The following is a 22682-nucleotide window of genomic DNA, read 5'->3' on the forward strand; positions in this document are numbered from 1 at the left end:
ACTTTCATTATTTTGTTATGGACTAATTTTGTATATCTTTCTATGTATAAAGGGTGAGCATCCTTTAATGTCAAAATTTGTTGTCAATTAATAAATTGCTTAATATACCATTCATCTTTTAGACTTCTACAACCCACTTCCCCTTCTTCCTCATACTTAATCGCTTTTCTTTCTCTCAAGGAAAATATTCAGTACAATTTCCTCTAAACTACCACTAACCCGTGATACTCATACTATATTTTAAAAAGTGATAAAGGTAAAGTTTTGTTCCTCTAATTAATTTGGTATTCATTTGTCTTTTTAACATTTATTTATTGATTATTTTCTTCTTAATATGCACACACATAATCTTACCCCGTTAGTGAGTTGAATGCATGACAATTAATTTAAATTTAAATTTAAAATATAAATTTTATATATACCACGTTATGGTAATACGTATTAAAATGGTCAAACTCACTTTTTAATAAAACATAATACTAGTGAGCGGGGCATATATTATGTGTATGCATATTTTAGAAAAAAGGTAAATAATAAAAAAGATATGGAATAAAAAATTAGTTAGAGAGATTTTTGGGAGGAAATGCATTAATCAATTAAGATCACTTCCCGTTTGGATTGCATTTTCCGTCATTTTTCATGAAAAAATTACTGTAGCGATTTGATGTGTGAGGAAAAAAGATAATAGGGAAATGTGTTCACGGAAAATGACGAAATTTTTCTACGGAAAACCGCAATCCAAGCAAGGCCACATGTAAATGTCTATTGTCGAAAAATTAAGATCCGTTAAGATGTGTTAAGTCACGTGACACTTACTACGAGACTGGGAGACGGCAAGTTGGATAAATAATGATAAATGTTGGAGGATTATTTTTAAAAGGGTAAATGTTAACTACTAACCTCAAATCCTATCCACGCTTTAATATATAGTAACACATATTATTGTTTATTATCTATATCTATATGTATTCAGGAAGGGATTTTTAGCAGAAACTCTCTCAATGCCTTCTAAAATTGTCATACTTTTTTCTAGATTTTTGTATTTATTTTAATACATAAAAAAGTAGTGGGTTATAACTCACCTTATCACCAATCAATATTCCCACTATCTCACTCCCCATTATCCCACTATCTCACTCCCCATTATCCCACTATCTCACTCCCCATTATCCCACTATCTTAACTCATATTTTTGTATTTATTTTAATACATAAAAAAGTAGTGGGTTATAACCCACCTTATCACCAATCAATATTTCCACTATCCCACTATCACCTTACCACCAATCAATATTCTCACTATCTCACTCCCACTATCCCACTATCTTAACTCATCCTACAATTACTCATACAATTACTCCTACAAATTCTTCTTTTACTGATTGACTTAATTAACTTATCGAGTTAATTCCCTCGCCCTCTCTCTCAGTTTCTTATTTGTTTTGGGTTCTCTATTGATTTTGTAAATGTATTGATTTTGTTTCTTTTGTGAGCAGTAGTGGAAGATATTATGTGCAGAGATTCCAGCAGAAATCAACCTTCTTGCGGCCGGCTTAATTTTCCATGTCAGTCCCCTCTGCCTTTTAAGTATGTTTTGCTTTTGCTTTGTTTTTTGTCATGAATGATATTGAATTGATTTTCTGATTATCCATTATTTCTGAAAATTTTTTACAAAATCTTATGAACGGTTGTTTGCTTATTGTTACACTGTAAAGCAAAGATAAAAAGATATTGCTTGCTTATATAATTGTGGATGGTATAGGTTCATGATTGAGGGTTCTACTATTTCTAACATAAATTGTATATTATAAAAATTTATTTGTTTGTATTACTGAAATTTTTTTAATTATTTTTTATTGCACATTTATCACATAAAATAGGTGTTACGATAGTTATTTTCATAATTTTATTACAAAAATGATCGTGCATGAAATAAAAAAAGATTTTTTTATAATTTAAAAAAATAATTAAAAATGATTTATAATTGAAGAAAAACAATTCAGATATTACTAATAACTAAGGCACTATACGCCCATTATTAAAATTGGATTAATTTTTAATTTCGTCAGAAATCCTTTTGGCAAAATTGCATTATAGCATTTCTTTTCTTTATCAACAATGACAATTACAACTACGTGATTCATCTATCTAGCAACAGCACAATTCAACTCATGGAATAAATAGTTCATTGCTTAAAGTACATAAACGAAAGGTTAGAGGCAAGTCCTACTTAACACCTGCAAGTAATATATTACAATTAGAAAAAAAAAATGATTCAAGAGGAGCAAAAAACTCACCAAGCCCCTGACATATGTGCAATCGTCAAGACACTTTTGAGCATTTAAAACTGCATTCCTTAGTTCACGTAACCACTTCTCTGTAATTGTTTTCATTTGATTACAATGCAATTCTATTAAATTCTATTGATGTTATTTCTATATTAATTATTGTATTTTTTTGGTTAACAGTTCTCATACAATGTATCACTATTTACACATAAAATAAATACATAAACTATTGATTTTTAATTTAATATATATTTTATTTCTAGATCAAAGAAATGAAAAATCTAACTGTTCTCAAGATCGCCAGGCATCCACATCACCAATGATTTTGCGTGATCATGGTAAATATACAGTTTCTTATATCGTCATACTCATCTTACATACACACTTTTTGGCTGCACTATCTTGCTAAATCAACTATAGATACAATACAATACAATTGTATTACAATTGTTCGATTATAATACAATTGTATTACATTCTATTGATGCTATTTATAGACAACTTAGTAATTTTATAGATTAGCAATTTATTTTATTTTATAGATTACCAATTACTACATGTACCAAAATATTTTTATATAGGGATTACTTCATTAACTATGGGTGCTAATAACAATTCAATTGGTGCGTATTTTTCATTTGATTACAACACAATTGTATTAAATTCTATTGATGTTATTCTATATTAACTATTGTATTTTTTTGTTAACAATTCTCATACAATGATAAAAAAAATTCTCATACAACCGAAAAAAGACGGTTCTTGAATGATATATATATTCTATTATATTTCAAACTATTGTTAAATAGATATTATATTTTAATTTTATTGGTAAAATTTTTTCACCTTTATTTGTTCACCATTTTATTTTTTTTCTAATAATGTCAGCACCGTGCATAGCACGGGTATTCCCACTAGTATATAGTAAGATAGTAGTAGTTAAATTAACATAAGCGGCAAATAAGTCACGTGACACTCACCGCTGGCGTGGGAGACGGCGAGTCCACTTCACTTATCCTGGAGGGAAACAAAGGCTATACTGCGAACGAGAGAGAGAGGGAGAGAGCGAAGATTATGGCGAGCGGTTGAATTGAAGCCGAGAGAGAATTGAACAGCGAAGTAGCCGTTGGATGGTGGTGGTGGGACTGGGATCAACTCAACAAATCTATCGAAACAAAACCCCAAATTCACATTCAGCCCCAAGGCCCAAGTTCCGTCGATCCAACCAACCTCCTGCAAATGACGCTCAACGCTTCCCATTTTGTCGCCAATTTCGAGCCCAAACGGTAATACACCCCCCTCTCCCTCCTTCCCTTTCAACCTGCTTAAGCATTTGTATATGCATATGAATGTATTGTGCATGCTTCAGTTTTTGAATTGCAATACATGGGTGTGGTGAGGTGTCATGGAGACCGAATTTGTAGCTAAGTTTTACACACAACCCTTGATGCTTAATCTCGAAATTCATGGAAAATCCGTTGCGTTTAGAGTTTCTCCTTTTTACTGAATTTACCCAAATTCATCACTACCGTTTTGCTACTACTTTTTTAAAGTTCCTATTATACACTCTCTGTTGCTTATTTACGTTGTTTATTATTATTTCTCAAGACCATTTCTTAGGAACTTACTTTGGAAGTGGGCACCCCCTAATGAGAAAAAAATAATGATAATTATGGAGACCATTGGCTGATCACTACGTGTGTGAGGTCATATTGTAGATCCAGTTAGTCTGGTAAAAGGAGCTTCTTCTGTTTTAAATTTTAGATTTATAATACAGTGTTGGGATTGGGGTGGTTTGATCTTGTTCAGATATAGAATATAATTAGAGAGAGAAAGAAAGGTGGTCAGGTTGCACTTGTAGGAATAGATTTTAAGTTTTTTGTGTGTTACTTTAGAAATCTGGTAATGTGATCTAAGATTGGCTTGATGTGGAAGAGCTATGGGCAGTGGAATCCATTTCTTCATGACCAATTATGTTGCTGTCCTTGTTGAGTAAGCGTTCATTGGACGTTGATTCCAGGTAAAATCCGTCTCTAGGGAATTTGCACGTCCGCCAGTATTGCACCTTATATACAAAGCCAATGGCACACAAATGAATGTAGCGTGCTAACCTAGATAATGTGTAATAATCACCGTTCCTTTTCAGAGATATGGTAATACAGTATTGTATGAACATTTTGAAATGGAGGATGTTGATTTTTTAGGATTGGTATGTTTGGCTATAAATGCTCAAATGGTAATGCAATTTTGACAGGGATGCATATGGATTTACTGTGAGACCTCAGCATCTTCATAGATACAGGGAGTACTCTACCATCTACAAGGTAAATTGTCATCTTGACATTTTCCCTCTGCTTAATCTCTGGTTTTGCAGGAGACTGAATTTAACTTAATACTGCATAGCCATGAGGATAAATGGACTCAAATTATAGTTGCATAGTTGGTTGAAGGGGACTGCAATAGTTTTTATTTTTTGTTTTCTTTTGGGTCTCAAGGGAGAATTACAAAGGAAAGAGAGGGGGAATTGACAGAGAAACAGAAGTGTTGTCCGCTCAATCATGCTTTTCTCATGAAGCTTATTTAATCTTATATCCTTCATTTCAGGAAGAGGAAGAGGAAAGATTTCACAAGTGGAATTGCTTTCTGCAACAGCAAACAGAGTCTACTGTGTCTCCGGAGAATGTCAAAACTGTGAAACCTGAAGTTACGGAGCAGCAAATTAAGCCTATTCAGCAGTTGACTGCAGAAGGGGATGCTTCAGGTGGAGTTGAGTCTGTTCCAGACATACTCGAAGAAACTGATGCTGAGAAGGAGGTGCCAGCTATTATACCAAAGGAATCTTCTGAGGTGCATAAGTGGGTCCCTGTTAGACCATCTCTCTGTCACATAGAGGATATGATGAGTTCTCGTGCAAAGAAGGGAAAAAGCATGATAGATGAGCTTATAACCACTGACCATAACCATCTTCCCTCAATTATGGAGGAGAGTCACTCAGGAGAGGAACTTGAGCAAGCACATGAAGAAGAACACTACGACAGCAAAAGGGATGCTAGCCCTGATGCTCCTAAAGAAAGAGGTGCTTCCATCAATGGAGTCTGTACAGAACCCTTGTTTCCTTGGAAAGAACTGGAGTTCCTTGTTCACGGAGGAGTGCCAAGGGATTTGAGGGGAGAGGTACTAATCTTCCCTATTTACCAATAGTACCCAAGATTATGGTCGAACTAAATTTTGTTTTTTATCTCATCTTGGTGGCTAGGTATGGCAAGCCTTTGTTGGAGTTAGGACACGCAGGGTAGAGAGATACTACCAGGATTTGCTGGCTCCAGAAACTGATGCTGGTAAGGACCGGGATGGTGATAAATCACAATCACTTGAAGATAGAAAGGGACCGAATGAGAATAGTGTCCATGTGCCTGAAAGTTTGAGAAAGCAAATTGAGAAGGTCATTAGATGCATGGAAACTGGACTTTATCGTTCACTCTTTTAATTCGTAGGTGCTACTTCTTTTTAGGGCCTGTTTTGGGATGACAAATGAGGATCTTTTAGTTACTAAAGATCCTTATGTGATCTTCTTCTTTGTTTAGATATCTCACTAAATGCAGTATGGTTTGTTTTCCCTTGTCTGCAAGAAGCAACCTGTCTCTGCTTCTTTTGAAACGTTGACCTAGTTTTCATGTGAACTGGCCTCTATTTACTGCATTGTCCATTTTCTTAATGCTCCACAGCACATATATCACCACCCTTTGCTTCATGGTTTCTTCTCTGTGTTCAATTTCTCATAGTCCACATTTTAATTCTAAGATGCTTATGCCAAATTCGCCATGTTTGGTATTGCATTCCAAGTTTCTCCCAGGGCTAACCTACTAATCTATTCTTTACAGGATCTGACTAGAACATTTCCTGGACATCCTGCATTAAATGAAAATGGTAGAAATTCTTTGAGGCGTTTACTTTTGGCATATGCTCGACATAACCCATCAGTTGGGTATTGCCAGGTAACTCTTGGCTGAAGCTTTTACCTTCTTATACTGCCCTTATTAGGTTGTTAGATGAGATGTATAACTTATCCATGTGTGGCAGTTTTAACATTAACTATATGATTTGATGAATATGAATTCATTTGTGGTATTAGCTCCTAAAGTGATTTGGCTTAGGTCCTCACTTGAAGTAGCAGTAAAGACGTTTAAAGAATTGTATTCAATCTTCATTAGTTGCAAAAGGAACAAATACTTGTTTTCTCAATGGCATTTAGTTATTCATGTGTATCCACCTTATTAAATTTATTCCTGGGATTTGGATCTCAGGCTTAGTTTTTTTTACTATTTTCTTTATCTATAATGTTCTGCAGGCTATGAATTTTTTTGCTGGCTTATTACTTCTTATGATGCCTGAGGAAAATGCCTTTTGGTAAGTCTCAAATGTTTGCTGCTTTAAAGGGTTGATGCTTTTCATCATGGTATTCTAGGAAATTTCACTTGAAATTGGACTGGACCTGTTGCTTTTTTCTTAGTGTAATGTGATTGCATCCCCAGAGCAGAAAATGTAGCATGTCTAAAATTAAAATACTGTGGCACACACAACTTTCAGATGGGAAATGTACATGCGAGTTAGAATCTAGATAGAAAAAATAGTCTGTATTACTTTTGTGAATAAAAGTTCTTGAACGGTTTACAATATTGACACTAATAGTTGATAATTTTATGCTTGGATACCCTTTTTTGGCCCTGCTTCTTTCAAGTAAGGTTTATGTATGTCACTTCTATGCATCAATCAGCACAAACACATATTCAAACACACAAACACACCCATGTGTGTTATTTGATTTGGAGCACAAAAGCTCCGCTGACTTTATAGACTAGTTTGTTTTGCTTCCTTCAGGACTTTGGTCGGTATCATTGATGATTACTTTGATGGTTATTACTCTCAGGAAATGATAGAATGCCAGGTTTGAACCTCTATTATTTTGAAGTTCACTGGTACATGTATGCTTATTATGAGCTATTTTGCATACCTAAGACTTTTCTGGTCATTTCTTAGGTTGATCAACTTCTTTTTGAGGAGTTGATGCGTGAAAGGTTTCCTAAACTGGGTCAGTCAAGTGCCACATGGATTTTCCTTGATTAGCTTTTGTTGCTATTTTAACACTAAACTTCCTTACTTGCTGGTCCGTTTGTTGCAGTCAATCATCTCGATTACTTGGGAGTGCAGGTTACATGGATATCCGGGCCATGGTTCCTTTCAATTTTTGTTAATATGCTTCCATGGGAAAGTGGTGAGCAAATTGAAGTAGTAATTCTAAATCGAGTTTAACTTACCAGTGAAAGACAACTTTCTGGTCTTGTAAACCATTGTACTTTTGCATCTTATAATACCTTCAGTGCTTAACGAGGCACACTGTGGATTGCAGTTCTTCGGGTTTGGGATGTTCTTTTGTTTGAAGGAAATCGTGTTATGTTATTTCGGACAGCACTTGCTTTGATGGAGTTATATGGTATACCAGTAACAAGTTGCAATAAATGGTTGTGCATTTTCCTTTATTTTAGTGATATCAATTTTGTCACATCCAAAATTCTACAGGTCCTGTTATAGTCACAACCAAGGATGCTGCAGATGCCATAAGTTTATTGCAATCCTTGGCTGGTTCAACTTTTGATAGCAGCCAACTTGTTTTGACGGCTTGCATGGGTTTCTTGAGTGTCACTGAAGATAGATTGCAAGGGCTAAGAGAGAAACACCGGCCAGCTGTACTTGCAGCTGTGGAGGAAAGATCGAAAGGGGCTCGAGTTTGGAAAGACCCCAAAGGTCTAGCAACTAAGCTGTATAGTTTCAAGCATAAGCCTGAATCCCTGATAAAAGATCCTAGAGTGGAAGAAGCTTCAGGTGACAAGCTAATTGGTGGTGATGTATCACATTCGGAGTCTCATGCTACTACTGATTTGAATGAATTGCTTGATGGCTTAAACATTGATTCAGAAGTAGATTCACTTCCAGATCTTCAAGAACAGGTAGCCATTTTTTCCGTTTTTCATCACGAAATTTTCCCTTGCTATTTTGGTTTCTATTGATTGGTATCCATGAAATTTGTCTCATCCATGGTACCTGCAACATTGATTCATAGGTAGGTTGAGAGTCTGTTTTTAAAGAATTAAGATGCTCAACACAAGCAAGAGATGCACTTTTCAGTATTTGCAATATCTCTGAATTCTGTTTCATTAATTTATTTAATATTGCAAAAAATGTTCTTAAAATTGAATTTTTGTCAAAATCTTCAAAGAATTGACTGGGAAAGATTGGTCAGAAGTTTGACGAAATGGGTAATTTACTTTGAGATGAGACATATCTTGAAGTATATATGTCATTGTACTCTTGTGGCATAGGTTACAGCTATGTAGTTGTTTTCTTTTCTTTGTGCATAGAGAACTATAGGTTGGTGTGGGCCAGTACAATTTTCCCACCATCTTACTGTACATTACAATCCCTTTTATATTTCATAATTGGAGAAATAGTAATTTTATTTTGTCCACTGTCAAAGCATTTTATTTTCCAAATTTGAGGTAATCAGAATATTTATGAAAAATTCTCCTTGTCCTTTTTTAAGTGTTACTTATCAACAGCTTCTTGGCAGGTTGTATGGATGAAGGTGGAGCTGTGCAGATTATTAGAGGAAAAAAGAACTGCAATTCTAAGGTCAGTCTGCATTTTCAATTTCTTTTTTATATATATTTTTTCAATTTCTTGTCTGTGTGATGGGTTTATGCACATCACTGCAGTGAAGAAATTAAACGTATGTGTGTGCATAATTTACAAAACAAGTCCTCTAAGAAAGGAGCAACGGTGAGCTCCGAGTCCCAAAAGGAAGTATTCAAGATTTTTCCTCTTAGTAACTAGAAGGTGTCTTCTCGATTTTTTACATTTAAAACTCCTTTTGCCATTTTCTGCTTTCCTGTGCTTTTCAAGGTTTCAAAGTCATTGATAGATCTTGTTCAAGGATAGGTGAACTATCAAATGTTAGTCCAAAAGCAAAGCTGTTTTCAACAGCCATGCATTGTGCCTTGATCTTGCATGATATCTGTGGTGTATTGGTATGCTTCCAGTTTTCCTCTTTAATGCCTACATAGTTCTTGTCAGTACTTAAATGAGAAAATGGGGCAATTTCTATATGTGCTACGCTTAACCTGTGACATTAAGTACACATGAACTTAAAACCTTTTTCTTGTTTACTTTCTCATTGATGGAAAATGTGATTAATACATCAGCTTTGAAATTTTTTCTTCTTCTGAAGTCTTAAAGGATAAGTTCTCTTTTCCAGAGCTGAAGAGTTGGAGACAGCCCTTATGGAGATGGTCAAGCAAGATAATAGACGTCAACTGAGTGCAAGGGTAAGAATAATTTAAACTAGTGCATTCCTACTGCGGTTCATGTGTTTTTGGAAGACGATGTGTCACGTAGCATATGATGCAACTTTCTAAGATTGTTGCGTGCATAAGTTATGATACCCTTCGTTCAAGAAGGAGTTAGAGTTAGGGAGAGAGGGAGAGGGCATTTGCTTGCTCTTCATGATGGTGGAAAGGATGGATTGTAGTAAAGGGGTGCAGAAGTTTGAAGCTCCACCATAAGGGAGAGGGAGCAAAGACTGATAATCAGAGGGCGTAAGGGTTAAGGGAATTTAATATAAGTATAAAGATAATCCGATTCCCCTGGGTTAAGTAGCTAGCAGCCTTCTGAGGAGCTATTGGAATGAAAGAAGAAAGCTGCTTAAACAAAGTGTAAACGCACAATCAAAGGAAAGGTAGGCTTCCTTGAATCGCCATCACCAGTCAGCCTATTATCATTGCCTTGAATACGAATATAGCTAAAAAGTAATTCAAACCAGTTTTTCACTCTAAAGTCAGACAAGTTCTCTTTCAAGCATTAATCCTTGGCTCGTGGGGTTGTCGTTGAATCAAAACTTTCATCGTCTTGGCCCACTACCTGATGTCTCCAGTTTTTAGAACAAGGAAAAGAAAGGATCAGTAATTTCCTTTAGTAACTTTGGAGCCTGCCTATTGCTATTTTGTTTTAGTTCTTGACTCATACCTTCTGTAATACAACATAGAGGTAACCACATTGTACGTTTGGGAAAAGTATTGCTTGTCAGTCTAAGGTTGTTTCATACAACAGTGTCTTAACCTCTTTCTCTGCTTACATTTCTTCTTTGTGTCTGTTGTCATGCAATGTTATGTCAGTTTGCTCTTTGACCCAAAATTTGCATCCTCATTCAGCATGGAAACAACTGGAAATGTTGCTACAGCATTTAGATATCCTTATAGGTATGTAGAATATGTGAACTATATACTAAAGATATCTGCTAGTATGGTACACAACATCTGATATTCAATAGTAGCAATGAAATCAGCTATTCTGCACATCTCTTGCCCCTTGGGCCAGAAAAAATAATCAGAAGAGATCTAGGAAATGACCATTTATATTCTGTCAATAAGGATATCCAGTTCTGGATTCTTTCTTTTTTTTTTTCTTTTTCAAATTTCTCTTGGATGCTTATATTTTGTGGAAGTAAATTTCTTTTTTTCACTTTTCTAGACCTTGTAGTGTTCTTACTTTGCAGGTTGAGCAGTTAGAGCGTGAGGTAGCTGACTTACAGCAAGCACTTTCTGATAAGACAGAGCAGGAGAATGCTATGATTCAGGTTTTGCAGCAGTTTCATATGAATTTTATCTCAACAACGATTCGTTTTTGTGTCATGATAACTCAATTTTGCATAATCATATCCAACATTCTGCAGGTCCTGATGCGAGTTGAGCAGGAACAGAAAGTAACAGAAGATGCTCGAATTTTGGCTGAGCAAGATGCAGCTGCTCAGAGATATGCAGTGGAAGTTCTTCAGGTTTCGTTTTGCAGTGTATCTGCTTAACTGGATGCATTTCCCTTCTGGTTGTTGGGGGGGGGGGGGGTGGGAGGGGGTTTCTGGACTTCCAATTTTGAGATTCTTTGTTGATTCTCCCCTTCCTCACCATTTTTTGTTTTTATATATGTAGTGATATATTTTCTTTTGTTAATGCAGGAAAAACACAACAAAGCTCTGGCTTCAATTGCTGAGATGGAAAAGAGAGTAGTTATGGCAGAATCGATGCTGGAAGCTACTTTGCAATATGAATCTGGCCAAGTTAAAGCTCTAGCTTCTCCCGGGTTTGTGTTGCTTACAGTTTCCTGTTTATTTATCATGTGATTCTCGTCTTTGTAACTCCAGATATGCTAACACGTGGTGTATACATTTTGGATGGGCAAAGAAATGGGACCGGGGAATGGGGGATTTAAGAAAAATGAGGGCTTGAAAATGTCTTTGGCTGGGGTTTGGAGGGGTGGAGGGTGCATGCAAAATTATGTCTAAATGATTCTGCATGTTGATCAGAATGGATTAATTCTAAATCTGACAGAAATTATAAATGTGCTATATGTTTCTAGTGTTAATTGGGTGATGCTTTATGCGTTTGTGATTTTACTTCTCTGAGATGTCCTTTCTTGGCGAAGAATATGACATGTCATTTGTGTTTCCTCTCTTACCATCCTCTCTGTTTGGTTTTATAGACAGGACAACTCACTGTGCCATCCGTATCTTCATGCTGTTCTTGGCTTTGCGACAAAGTTTTGAGTTTTAATTGTGCTGAAATATTTTGTAGGTCTGTTCGTCCAGATTCTCCTCGGGATATGCCAAGGAGGACTGGTTTGCTCCCTTTTGGCCTTGGCTGGCGTGATAGGAACAAGGTACAGAATCTTGGCTCTCTCACTTGTTCTCTTTAGTTATTGGTCAAACTATTTTCTTTTTTTGCTGCTTTTACATGGATACGTGAGAGAGTTTGCAAATCTGCATTCCCTTCACAGTGTTAAAAAGGGTATTGAATAGGTTTTCATGTCATGTATTCTGTTGGTGAGGTAAAAACTTCCAATGGTCATTGAGTAAATAGTGTTAAACAAGCAATATATCAAACGCATTCCACTTGTATTAGATGGCTACAATTACCGTAAGGCAAGACGAAAATTTATTGGAGATGAAAATATCTCATGAGCATTGCAGGACGCATGAATGTGGAGATTGCAGAAGCATCAGACTTTGGGTGTATGGTGTGATATCAGTCATTTCTTCTTAAAGAAGGTAAAAACCCATCAAGGTAAACAGAGTGATGCTGCTGTAAGTGTTGAAAGTAAGTCTGGTAATGAGGGCGTTGATAGAAGCAGTGTACATATTCAGGCGAATGGCCATCAAGGATAGCAAAATGAACTTGAACAGATGGAAGATATATTCTCAGCTTCAAGCTGATGGCTGGTTGCCAATCACGTCCTTCTGCCTTCGTTTGTGGAGAATCAGAAGCCTAGCCTTTTTTGTTGTTGGCAATGGTATATTGATGCATGTGCTCGACTATGATGGTCATTATGAGCCAAGTATCTTTCATTTCACACTTTTATGTAACTATATTGTGAAAGAAAGGAAATCTCGGTTATCATTCTTTTGACTAGAGAACGTCTGTAAAAGTGATGATACTCTTACTAGTGGGATGTTAGACTTGCTGTTTCTTTTCTTAGAGCCGAGTCATGCATAGACAGAATTTCCACCGGTGATCGTCTTCCTTGCCATCTCAAATGAGGATTTGAGAAGTATTTATGGCGCCTATGAACTGGGCTACATTAGGATTAGTTGCAACTTTTCCCAACTCTCTGTGGCTGTCAAAACGATTTCTGGTAATTAATAACCATATTTTTATGTCGATACAATGGAGGGCACCCTTGAAAGAGCAACTAGTCGGCTTAAAAGCCGCCTAAGTGCCCTTAAGACGGGCACCCTTAAGACAACTAAACCAGCAGATAGTTGCAACCCATCCTTTGCACATGAATTACCTTCTTGCCAAACATGAGCAATTCTGCAATCCCAGCTGTCAACGGGCCGGGTCTGGGCTGGAATTCATTATTCCTGACCCGGACCCGAATTACTATACCGGACCCGGATCCGACCCGTTTATCCGATGGGTCTTTTATTCTATGTTCCAGATCCGGATCCGGCTACCCGAACAAATTTAGCAAAATTTATAATTTCTAATAAAAATGAGAAAAAAATATATTTGTAAACTAATTTCTAACTAATGCAAAGAAAAAACCAAATAAGAAAAGAAATCAAATTGACTTTATTCAAATACATCATCCTAATCAAATTATATTGATAAATATATATTTTTTAAAATAATAATTCATTTATATCCGGATCCGGGTCTAATACGGGTCGGAATACTATATTCCGTATCCGACCCGTTTTTTTGTTTGACAAAACGGATCCGGATGATCCGGATCCAGAAAACGGAATTAAATCCCTATCCATACCGGTAATAATTTCACGGATCCGGTCCAGATCTGGGTCTAGACCCGACCCGTTGACAGGCCTAAATCAGTAAATCCCAGTCTCTTTCCAGTAAAGACCCTGACCTCCATGACAGTATCATAATGTTGACTCTCAGCTGGAGCATCCTTACGTAGCAATTTGAGAATCTGATTCCAAAACCACCTTTTTATAACCCAAATTCCAAGCCCGCAGTACATACCTCACAACACAGCAGCAGTATTGCTCGCCTCCTCAATGCTGGCCCTAAACCCTGTCAACCAGCAACCCATTTCATCTCTGACCACTCCTCCTGCCGGCCCAGGATTATTTATTGCCGCCCCATACATTGACGTTATCCCCACCCCCTTGGAGGCTTTTCCCAACAGATAAACTTCATCTCTTTTGCTCAATAAAATATGTTGCTGTGCTCCGCAGTTTACCATCCATGCCTTAGTGCACAAACTCATTCCTCGCTGTCCTGGCGAAATACACAACTTGCTGCAAGGCTAGAGGCCAAACAATTGTATCTTGCCTCCCAATATCTCCCCTATGCACATTCAAGTCAATACACTACTGGTCCTTCGATTTCGATTTAAAGGCTCTCCGGTGCCGGGGATGAACAAGTTGCCCCCAAAATATTGCTAATCCATTGGCAATCCCTTAACATATATATGTAATGTTGTTTCCTGACTAACTTCACATGGTGGACATGTTCCAAACGGATGCAAATGATGTTTGAATTTTTCAACCTTTGTTAATAATCTACCATGCCGTCGTAGCCAAGTAAAAATTGTCAACGAGATGAAGCCTTTAACTTCCAAATTCTTTCCCAACCAATATCCTTCTCCATTGAATCAACAGCATCTCCATCCAACTGGTAAGCTGATTTGATAGTGAAGTCGCCACTCGATTCTCGAACCATGTAACGGTATCAGGATTATCCATACCCCCCGCACTCATAGTGCTCTTAGAATTTGCACTTGAGAACTTGAGAGATAATTCTTCAGAACTGTCCCAATCCCAGTCTCCAGACGTAAGCCAATGCTCGTAGTGCTCATTAATAACCATGTTCGTTGGTTGAGAAAATAAAATTGCAAGAGAAAACACACTTGGTAACAGCGGCACTGGATCACCAGGTTTCCAATGGTAGCACTAGGCAACTCCACAGGCATTCCAGGTTCCCATCCTGATGGTACAACAATATTAGGCCGAGCAAGATTGGCAAGTGGATTTGGCTCCGCTGATTGCACAGCTAGGGTTTCAATTAATGGCTCTATAGTTTTCTCCTCATCCTCATCTGTCTGGGATAAACCAATATTAAGATCAGTAAAACTGTACAATTGAGATGCCCGCATTTGCTCCTCCTGCGGAGCAAGTGGGAGTGCCCCACGGAGGGGAGCCTGTCGAGTACCAAATTCTGGTGGTGCGAAAGTAGTGTAGCTTATTCTATGGGCATTTTACAATATATCTGAAAGTTTTAGCTGAGATGCCACGATTGTTGAAGAATCCTCTGTAACATCTCCTGACTTGGACCGTTTTGGAAGGTGATGATCCGAGTAATCATCTACAAGTTTGTCAAGAACCTTTTTTTCTCTTTTTTTTTTTTCTTTTGCGGTTAGGTTGTCAAGAACCTTTCCAGCTTCCTTGAGCCTGTTTGCAAGCGCAAGAATTGTAGCATCTTTTGACCTGATTTCACGTGAGAGTTTCTGTTATGCATCTTGAAGATCAAGAATTTCATGGAGTTCCGCAACAGCTTCGGATAGCTGAGTTTGCAGGTTTGTGAGAAAAAAGAGAGTGTTCTTTAGAGTTCCGCAAATGCTAATTTAAGCAGCTGCTAGATTATGCTATCAAAACCACCATCCATCCCAGTTTGATAAATGACAAACATGGAAAATCAGATAGGTTAAGTAATCAACAGTCATATCAAACATCCTAATAAATAAAGCTACAGTTCCCATTTTACTTGATCATCCCCAAGGATTTTAACCCCTTCTAATTCTACTCATAAAGCAGGAAAAGATTTTTACTAAAAACCTCACTCAAAAGTGAAAAGAAGACGATTGAAAGTACACAAAACAAGAACTCAAGCCGAAATTTAATATCCGTACCTGAAGTTTGCTCAAAGGGGGGGGGGGGGGGCCCCGGGGGGCAGCGACGTCGGCGCAGCTAAGGGCGTTAAGATTTCAGAACGGAAAAAGAAACAGGGGAGGCGAAGGTCGGGGAAGAACGGCATTTTGATGCACGTTGCGCCTTGCAGAGAGCTGATAGAGGTTCCGAAGGGGGCCGTTGGATGACAAATGGGGGATGACAACTAAAGGGAAGCGCATTGAGTCGCACGGTATTTTACGTTTTCCCCATTAAAAGGAGGATTTTTTTAAAAAAATTTAAAAAAATGGAAAAAAGAAAAATAATTAAGTGCTAATTAGTATCTGGTAATCAGTTTAACGCGATCGAGGAAATCAAAGTTGGCATTATCAAAAAAGAAAAAAAAAAATAAAGTTGGCCTTCGAATAAATTGATTGACATGACATGAGCTGTCTTTATTTATCTGTTTCACCACAGAGAGATATTTGTTTCGCAATTTTTCATTTTCTACGGCCTAAATTTTGTGTCGGTTTAAATTAGATTTAACACCCTTGGAATGGAAGAAAGATTTATATTATATCAACGAAGGCCAACTTTGGCAGACAAACTAAATACGAATATTTTGGAGGGTGACTTCTTGAATTTACTAACACTTTACACGACCAATTTATTACTGTCAAGTTTACAAAAAAACCTGTGCATGTAGGGCTGCATCTGTATGAAAGCCAGAGAGAGTTACATGAGATGCTTGCTCTTCCTGCTCCCGGTACCAGAAAGTTTTACTTCTGTTCACAGGAAGGTTTAATTAACTTTGCAGCTGAAGGAACGACAGAATAACATCCTTCAACTGTTCTCTTGTTATCTCCATTCGCGCTCCCCACATCACTGCTACCATCCAAACTGCCAAAAACCAGAAGAACTGCGGATACAGATTACGGGTAGGAAAAATTTTCCAAATCCTCCACCGAAGCCACTTTCACAGAGAAGAATCATACGCCATGAAGAGCACTTCCCAATAAGCTAAACTTGGCCCCGACTGTAATCAGAGGACAGCTGACATATTTCCTGCACTTCAAACGTTACATGAAGCAAAATTTTACCATCAGCGGCTAGTGCCCATGATCGAGCGCAGACCAAATTGAAATTAAATATTCGCATTACTCCTGAAGCAATCAAGAATCACTTCTTCTACCTTCACATTTCTATATCTCAAAGACTACAATAACTCGCACCCTAAAGAAGCTACCCCAGTATAGGATACTTTTGCTGCACAAAATTGAGACTGCAATGCACTAAAGGCTATACAAGTTCTAACCGTACACTATAGAGAAATTGTCAATTCTTCCTTTGAATCACAAGACCATATCTGGTCTGGAGATCACAGATATATGTACATAGTTTCCATCTGGTAATCACCTCAAATAGTTCTACCTCTGGAGAATTATTCACTCTAACCTTCAAAAAACCTCAATTCTCAGAGTGTAGCATTTCAGAACAGGTGCAGCGTTTTCCCCTATATTGCTGTACAAAAAGTGACAAAAAATTTAGCTGCTGTGACCAAGGGGAACTGAAATGACATAGGATAACTGATTAAAGAAAAGGACTTGCAATATTACCAATATAAATACCACCATGATATTCAACATGGTAGATAGGCTGGGTTCTTGACCAAATTGCCGGCAGCAACCCCCATGCATTTTGTATTGACATCAGATGATGAAAGAACAGTTCTCTGCACAAATCATAAAACTATCTACGGTGACCAACAAAACCAAAAACTGGAAAACACATGACTGCAAAAGCTGTGTCCAAGGACACAAAGTCTAAGGACCAGCATTCCAGTTTTATTCTGCTATAAAAGGTACCACCTACAAATTATGGATCTATAAAGCATATTGTTATCAATCAAATCATGAGAGTTTCCTAGCAAATATATCTCCATATTGTGTTCATGTCTTGTTTCTGAAATGCAAAGAACCCTCAGTCACCTAAATCCATCGTCCTAGGACTTCGTTCAACCATGCATACAAGGACTGGTCCTTAACCTGTGGATCATAACTCCAAGTGTACCAAAGTGGCAGCATTCATGGCTGATATTACTTAAAAACATAGAAAGCAGTCTTGACTAAAAAAGGTTGATATGGCTAGACACCTCCGTCTTGACTACATAACCAAGTAAACAATTGCCGAAGACAGCATAAGCCATGAACTAAAAGAACTTGGTGAGCCAATGACTGATGGCCTCTGTATCTCTCACATCATGCCTCTCGTGAAAAAGTTGTTAATTTAATAGGACAGAATCAAGGCCAAATTTTCCTTGCCAATGGAAAACAGCAAGTTTTTTCATTCTCTTCATTGTACTCTAATTAATATGCATTGCAGCATAACAACTTTCCATTGGATTTCAAAATGTCCCCACACACAATGAACACTAGACACGCCAAAATCAGTGTACCATGCATTCTTGAGCGGAATAATAATATAAACTGTGTTCGGATGTTAATGGAATTCTAGACACAGTAGTGCAGATGGACTTGCTTGGTATCCATTTTCGACCTTAAAACTACCAAAGAAATGCAGCATTCGCAAAACATAAGATGAATGAAACACCAGTATGCTGTGATATTTCACAAAATATAATACTTACAACTGGTTCAAAATCAGGGCTGGACAAATTGATGGTAAGATTTCTCATCAACAGCAAAACCTGCATATCCAGAGAAAGGGACAATTCACCCAACTCACCGTTACCAAAATCCACATCATACCAGCAACAAGACAACAGAAGAAAAGAGAGAAGTTTTTTTTTTAAAGAAAGAAAAAAAATTGGCAGGCCAAGAGAGTCAGGAAATACACAAGGTTTTTATTAAACTTACAGTCTCAAAATTTATTGGATCCATCTCCTTGAGCTTCTGCACATGACCCTCAGCAGTAGGATCAAAGACACTGCCAATGAAGCTATAAACTTCAGCAAAGTCCGGTATACCTGTAAACAAAATTATTAATTGGTAATCTCACTCTTGTTCCAAAACAAACCAAAGACAGAACGAGTTCTACACAGAGAGACTTGGAGATGACAGTTTTCCTATGTCATAGATCATCTATTGTGCTATAGCCTAAAGTACCCAGGTAGGCATCAGTACTAAAACAATCATGCAATCTCAAAACAGAATAAAGAAAGCAACATAAAAAGCAGACTACAGTTCCACTAATCATTTGCCCAAGTAAAATTCATCTAAAACTGTTCCAGAATGGCTTCAGTTTTTGATAGAGTGATTAAGGACGTACATGGAGGGGGAAGATTCCAACTAGTTTTCCCCATCAAGCAAGCAAGAAATTGTTGTCTGTCTGCTCAGACATACATGCATAGATACAAAGATGCATGATCACAAGGAATGTGCCTTGTTGCTTTTCAATTAATACAAAACAATCATAAAGGTTCTCTACAGAAAACCATGTAAACATCAGCTAAAAAGGACAAGCTGCAATATCAATTAGAACTTTTCTGCATCAGTCTAATGTTTGGACAAAAATAAAATTTCTCCCAGACAACAGCAATTGCATCATGATGCTATAACAAAGGCAAAAGCTAGATCTCGCAGACAGCACTTTTCCCGAGTTAGCAAATATTAAAACTTTAAAATGCTGCAGCAGAACTCAGTAAGCAAATCTGGGAATTGTATAAAGTTATTACCATGAAGAAGTGAACCTTGCTTTTCCTGTTTTGGTAATTCAGAAGCTGGAAGCGTTTTACTAGAACTCCCAACACCAGTGATATAGCTGTTTGTAATCCTTGTAGCTCCCTTTGATCCAATATCAGCTGAATCAGTAATGTAATATGTCACAATAATCGCAGAAATTTCCCTCTAGTGAATTTTTTCAGATAGATTAATATGGAAGATTAACAGTATAAGATGTTGTGCATGCCTTCGGCTCCATGAAGACTGTACTCATCTTGGGAAGGCAGCACTCCACTTGATTGAGCACTTGCGATCACAGAAGCATCATCCCATGTAGGATATCCAGGTGCAAGAGAATTCACTGAAGAAGGATAAGCAATGGAAGCTTGTACAGGAACTAAAACTGAAAACATTTTGGAGGAAATACAAATCAGAATTTCATAAATGTTCTCAAAACTTCTACAAAAGAAAAATCTATCATCTCGTGGTCAGACCATTTTTGGGAGCCTTCTGAGGGTAAGGATGAGCAGCTTTGCGCTTAGGCCGTGGGGGAGGCACATGTGCTATTGTCCCATTCTTTTGCACCTTTAAAAAGTATTTCTGGGCATGGCTGCGGATCTGTATAAACAGACTATGACGTCAATTAACTATTACAAAGAACTGAATGGTAACGAAATATGGGAAAAGGTCATGCAATAGAAATTAGCACCTAAATTTGATATAAACGATAGATTCAGAGAATTCGAACAATAATTTCATGGTCAATAAAGAGGCCTCTAAAACTCCAAAATAACCTAAAAAAAAGGATCAATAAATACCACAAGGGAGTTGCAGTAGCAAATTTAAGGTACAGGGTTAAGTGTATGTCAACAAAATACAAACATACATGTGTGTGTGTGTAGGATCAGGAATGAAAAGAGAAACTTTGCACACTAGAAGATCACCTATGGCGCATTGGTATTTTCATTACAGGATTGGGACCAAAAATCAGCTAGTAGCAATCAAACAAAGTAAAAGGTGTGTGAGACAAAAAGATTCCCTGTCATACACAACATGTTATTCTGATATCACAAATCCAAGGCCTTACCATGGTTCACTCAGTCTCCAAGGTGTCATTATGCCAAATATATCTGCAATATGCTAGCCAATCAAAGGCTGCAAGTATCAATATCTTAATGGTTTTTATTTATCGCACATGGACAGAAAAACCTAAATTCCGTACACCGTATAAAATTACCAAAGCGTACAAAAGTTTCTAGAAAATGCACAATGAAAAGAAGAATACAAGGTGAAAGATCTGCCTTTGGCAGGTGAAATAGACACCTGAATTACAGTCTTCGAACCCACAAAATCTTCAATTTTCTTCCAATCCCTGTCAAACCTAAATCACCCAGAAAGAAAAGTAATCAACACTATTACTTCCCTAGCTAGTTGCCCTGCTTGCAGGGTTCAAAAAAAAAATCTTGGTAACAAGAACTGTAGGACACCAAGCAGAGACGTCAGGAATGGTTTTGGAAGGAAAAAAAATGCTCTTCTTTTAGTTTAATGCAATGCTCTGCCAATCAATAAATCGAGCTGACTAATCAGCAGCTACGAAAGTCTTCCTCATTGATTCGCAGAAAGCCAATTATATCCTATGGAGCTATGCCCCTTTATGGGGGCTGTCTCCCTAACAGTAAGGCAAATGTTTTTTCAGCAAAATGTTTCAATTTGGTATGTTTCACAAATTGAACGCATAAATAGAATAAACCAAACTCCATCTAGCCTGTAATTCCACTCCATAGCTAAGAAGTTAGCATTTGAGCGAATCTATAAGCAGTTCGCAGTTGCAATGGCTATCTTAGTATTAATAAGCAAGAGCCGAAAATAAAGTAAAATATCGTTAAAAATTCGTAAAGGAACCAACTCATTTTTTTTCCAATTAAAATTAAGATGGAGACTCAAAAACCAAAAAAAAAAAAAAAAAGAAGAAGAGAGAGAGAGAGAGCGTGAGCAAGATGTGGTAGTACTGACATATGGAACTACAAGGGAGAGGATGTTTACAGTTGAAGAGCTTCCAGGAACTTGTCGTGCTCTTCTTCGGTCCAGCTCTCTCGGGACTTGGTTATGGTGTAGGGTTTTCGGATCTTCTTGCCAGACCCGCACCCGTAAGCGTCGGTGTTCGTGGCGGTAGTGGTTGGAGTTGCTGAGTTGGGCATGGACTGAGGATCGGACGACGACGACGTCGTCATCGTCGGGGTGGAATTCATACCGCACCCTATAAAGATTTCACCACAGCCAAACAAAATGTACTGCACTTTTTATTAATTAGTACTCTAATCAGAAAACGGTACTAAGATGATGCAGAGAAAGATAGAGAGAAGGCGTTGGCAAGGGCGGTTTTCTTGTGAATGCAAGGTTCGATGATTTGAGGCCAGTCAATTAATCGTGTCACTTTCTCAATGCTCCTGCGATTAATCGGCTTCCTTAGCTTTTACTTTCACATTCACCTTCCGGAGGAAAGAATTCTATGTGCTCGTCAAGTGGATGAAACTTCGACGTGTCATTCACTCGTTTAGCCAGTCAACATCAACCTATAGAAGGCGTTTTTTTTTTTTTGTGTGAAATAAATTTGTTTACAAACCAAGGCAAAACACATGCCCTTGCAGACCGTCCTCTACAAACTTAGAGAGACCATGAGCGGCTCATGGATGGTTCACGGCCAAGCCAATTCAAGCTCATAGATGATGGTTTGGTAGATGAAAGTATATAAAACCTCCAATGCGTGAGTATTTATAGATTTTTAGATTGTGAATAGTATCAGAACTAGAGTTCACGAGTTCATATATGATCTTCTATTCCATCAAATTTTATTTTATATCGAATTGAGAGAGACATGCGTCCATTTAATATTAGATTTGAATTAATAAAATATCAAATCATAAGAATTTAGGGAAGTCAATCTTGAATTGAGTGCTTAGGATTTTACAAAAATAAAATAAAACTGGTCCTTATTTCCTATCTAAAATAGAGTATAAGAGGATGCGTGTTCATTTGAAATTAAATTTAGGTTAATAAAATGTCAAGTCATGAGAAGTCACTTTTACCCAAAAACTTCGTGATTTCAGAAAAAAGAAAAAAAGAGAAATCACTCTCAATCTGAGTTCTCATAATCTCATAAAAATTAAAAAATAAATAAAATCTTTTTCTAAGTTCTAACATTTATTTTGGCCAAAAAGTCAATACATTAATTTGCTACGTCAATAAACATGTTTAATAGTAGCTT

The 22682-nt window shown here is 37.3% G+C and overlaps 3 protein-coding genes across 9 annotated transcripts; 1 reads left to right on the forward strand and 2 right to left on the reverse strand.

Annotated features, from left to right (window-relative positions):
* The first annotated feature begins 3278 nt into the window (after positions 1–3278).
* Positions 3279–12860, forward strand: LOC140003764 (uncharacterized). Of its 2 annotated transcripts, XM_072054352.1 has the most exons (18): positions 3283–3573; positions 4542–4611; positions 4892–5461; positions 5544–5729; positions 6169–6282; positions 6636–6694; positions 7166–7232; positions 7325–7376; positions 7467–7559; positions 7695–7778; positions 7865–8292; positions 8913–8974; positions 9597–9666; positions 10893–10973; positions 11070–11171; positions 11349–11473; positions 11965–12049; positions 12360–12860. In XM_072054352.1, the coding sequence occupies exons 1-18, from the start codon at positions 3527–3529 to the stop codon at positions 12366–12368; spliced, it is 2304 nt and encodes a 767-aa protein (XP_071910453.1). In that variant the 5' UTR covers positions 3283–3526; the 3' UTR covers positions 12369–12860. The 2 variants fall into 2 exon arrangements, 1 of the variants encoding a protein (XP_071910453.1); XR_011816672.1 differs by lacking the exons at positions 11349–11473; positions 11965–12049; positions 12360–12860 and having other exon boundaries at positions 3279–3573; positions 10877–10973; positions 11070–11172.
* Positions 12861–13438: 578 nt separating this feature from the next.
* On the reverse strand, positions 13439–16895 carry LOC113695806 (mediator of RNA polymerase II transcription subunit 4). The gene is given in 3 exon segments (XM_027214966.2): positions 13439–15470; positions 16521–16656; positions 16796–16895. Coding segments are annotated over 3 exon segments (1098 nt in total). The 3' UTR covers positions 13439–14608.
* Positions 16295–22104, reverse strand: LOC140009270 (protein REVEILLE 8-like). 6 transcript variants are annotated; one of them, XR_011816675.1, is made up of 10 exons: positions 21461–22098; positions 20741–20798; positions 19912–20035; positions 19665–19820; positions 19432–19557; positions 18614–18723; positions 18385–18444; positions 17354–17469; positions 17193–17258; positions 16295–16802 (listed from the first exon to the last, which is right to left on the reverse strand). XR_011816675.1 is itself a non-coding variant. In XM_072054354.1 (9 exons), coding segments are annotated over exons 1-8 (729 nt in total). In that variant the 5' UTR covers positions 21433–22104; the 3' UTR covers positions 16295–17258; positions 17354–17376. The 6 variants fall into 6 exon arrangements, 2 of the variants coding, with proteins under 2 accessions (XP_071910455.1, XP_071910454.1); XR_011816676.1 differs by having other exon boundaries at positions 16295–16807; XR_011816674.1 differs by having other exon boundaries at positions 17154–17258; positions 21461–22097.
* Between the last annotated feature and the right edge of the window lie 578 nt (positions 22105–22682).

The sequence above is a fragment of the Coffea arabica genome, chromosome 6e, assembly GCF_036785885.1.
Source record: "Coffea arabica cultivar ET-39 chromosome 6e, Coffea Arabica ET-39 HiFi, whole genome shotgun sequence".
Taxonomy (NCBI): domain Eukaryota; kingdom Viridiplantae; phylum Streptophyta; class Magnoliopsida; order Gentianales; family Rubiaceae; genus Coffea; species Coffea arabica.

Excerpts from the sequence above, each read along its gene's own strand:
- LOC140009270 (XM_072054353.1), bottom strand. The coding sequence starts at position 21,666 with ATGAATTCCACCCCGACGATGACGACGTCGTCGTCGTCCGATCCTCAG. Across the intron at positions 20,799-21,460 it reads TTCCTGGAAGCTCTTCAACT|GTTTGACAGGGATTGGAAGA; the intron begins GTAAACATCCTC and ends TGGGTGATTTAG. Across the intron at positions 19,558-19,664 it reads CAGTCTTCATGGAGCCGAAG|CTGATATTGGATCAAAGGGA; the intron begins GCATGCACAACA and ends TTACTGATTCAG.
- LOC140003764 (XM_072054352.1), top strand. The coding sequence starts at position 3,527 with ATGACGCTCAACGCTTCCCATTTTGTCGCCAATTTCGAGCCCAAACG. Across the intron at positions 4,612-4,891 it reads AGTACTCTACCATCTACAAG|GAAGAGGAAGAGGAAAGATT; the intron begins GTAAATTGTCAT and ends CCTTCATTTCAG. Across the intron at positions 5,462-5,543 it reads CAAGGGATTTGAGGGGAGAG|GTATGGCAAGCCTTTGTTGG; the intron begins GTACTAATCTTC and ends CTTGGTGGCTAG.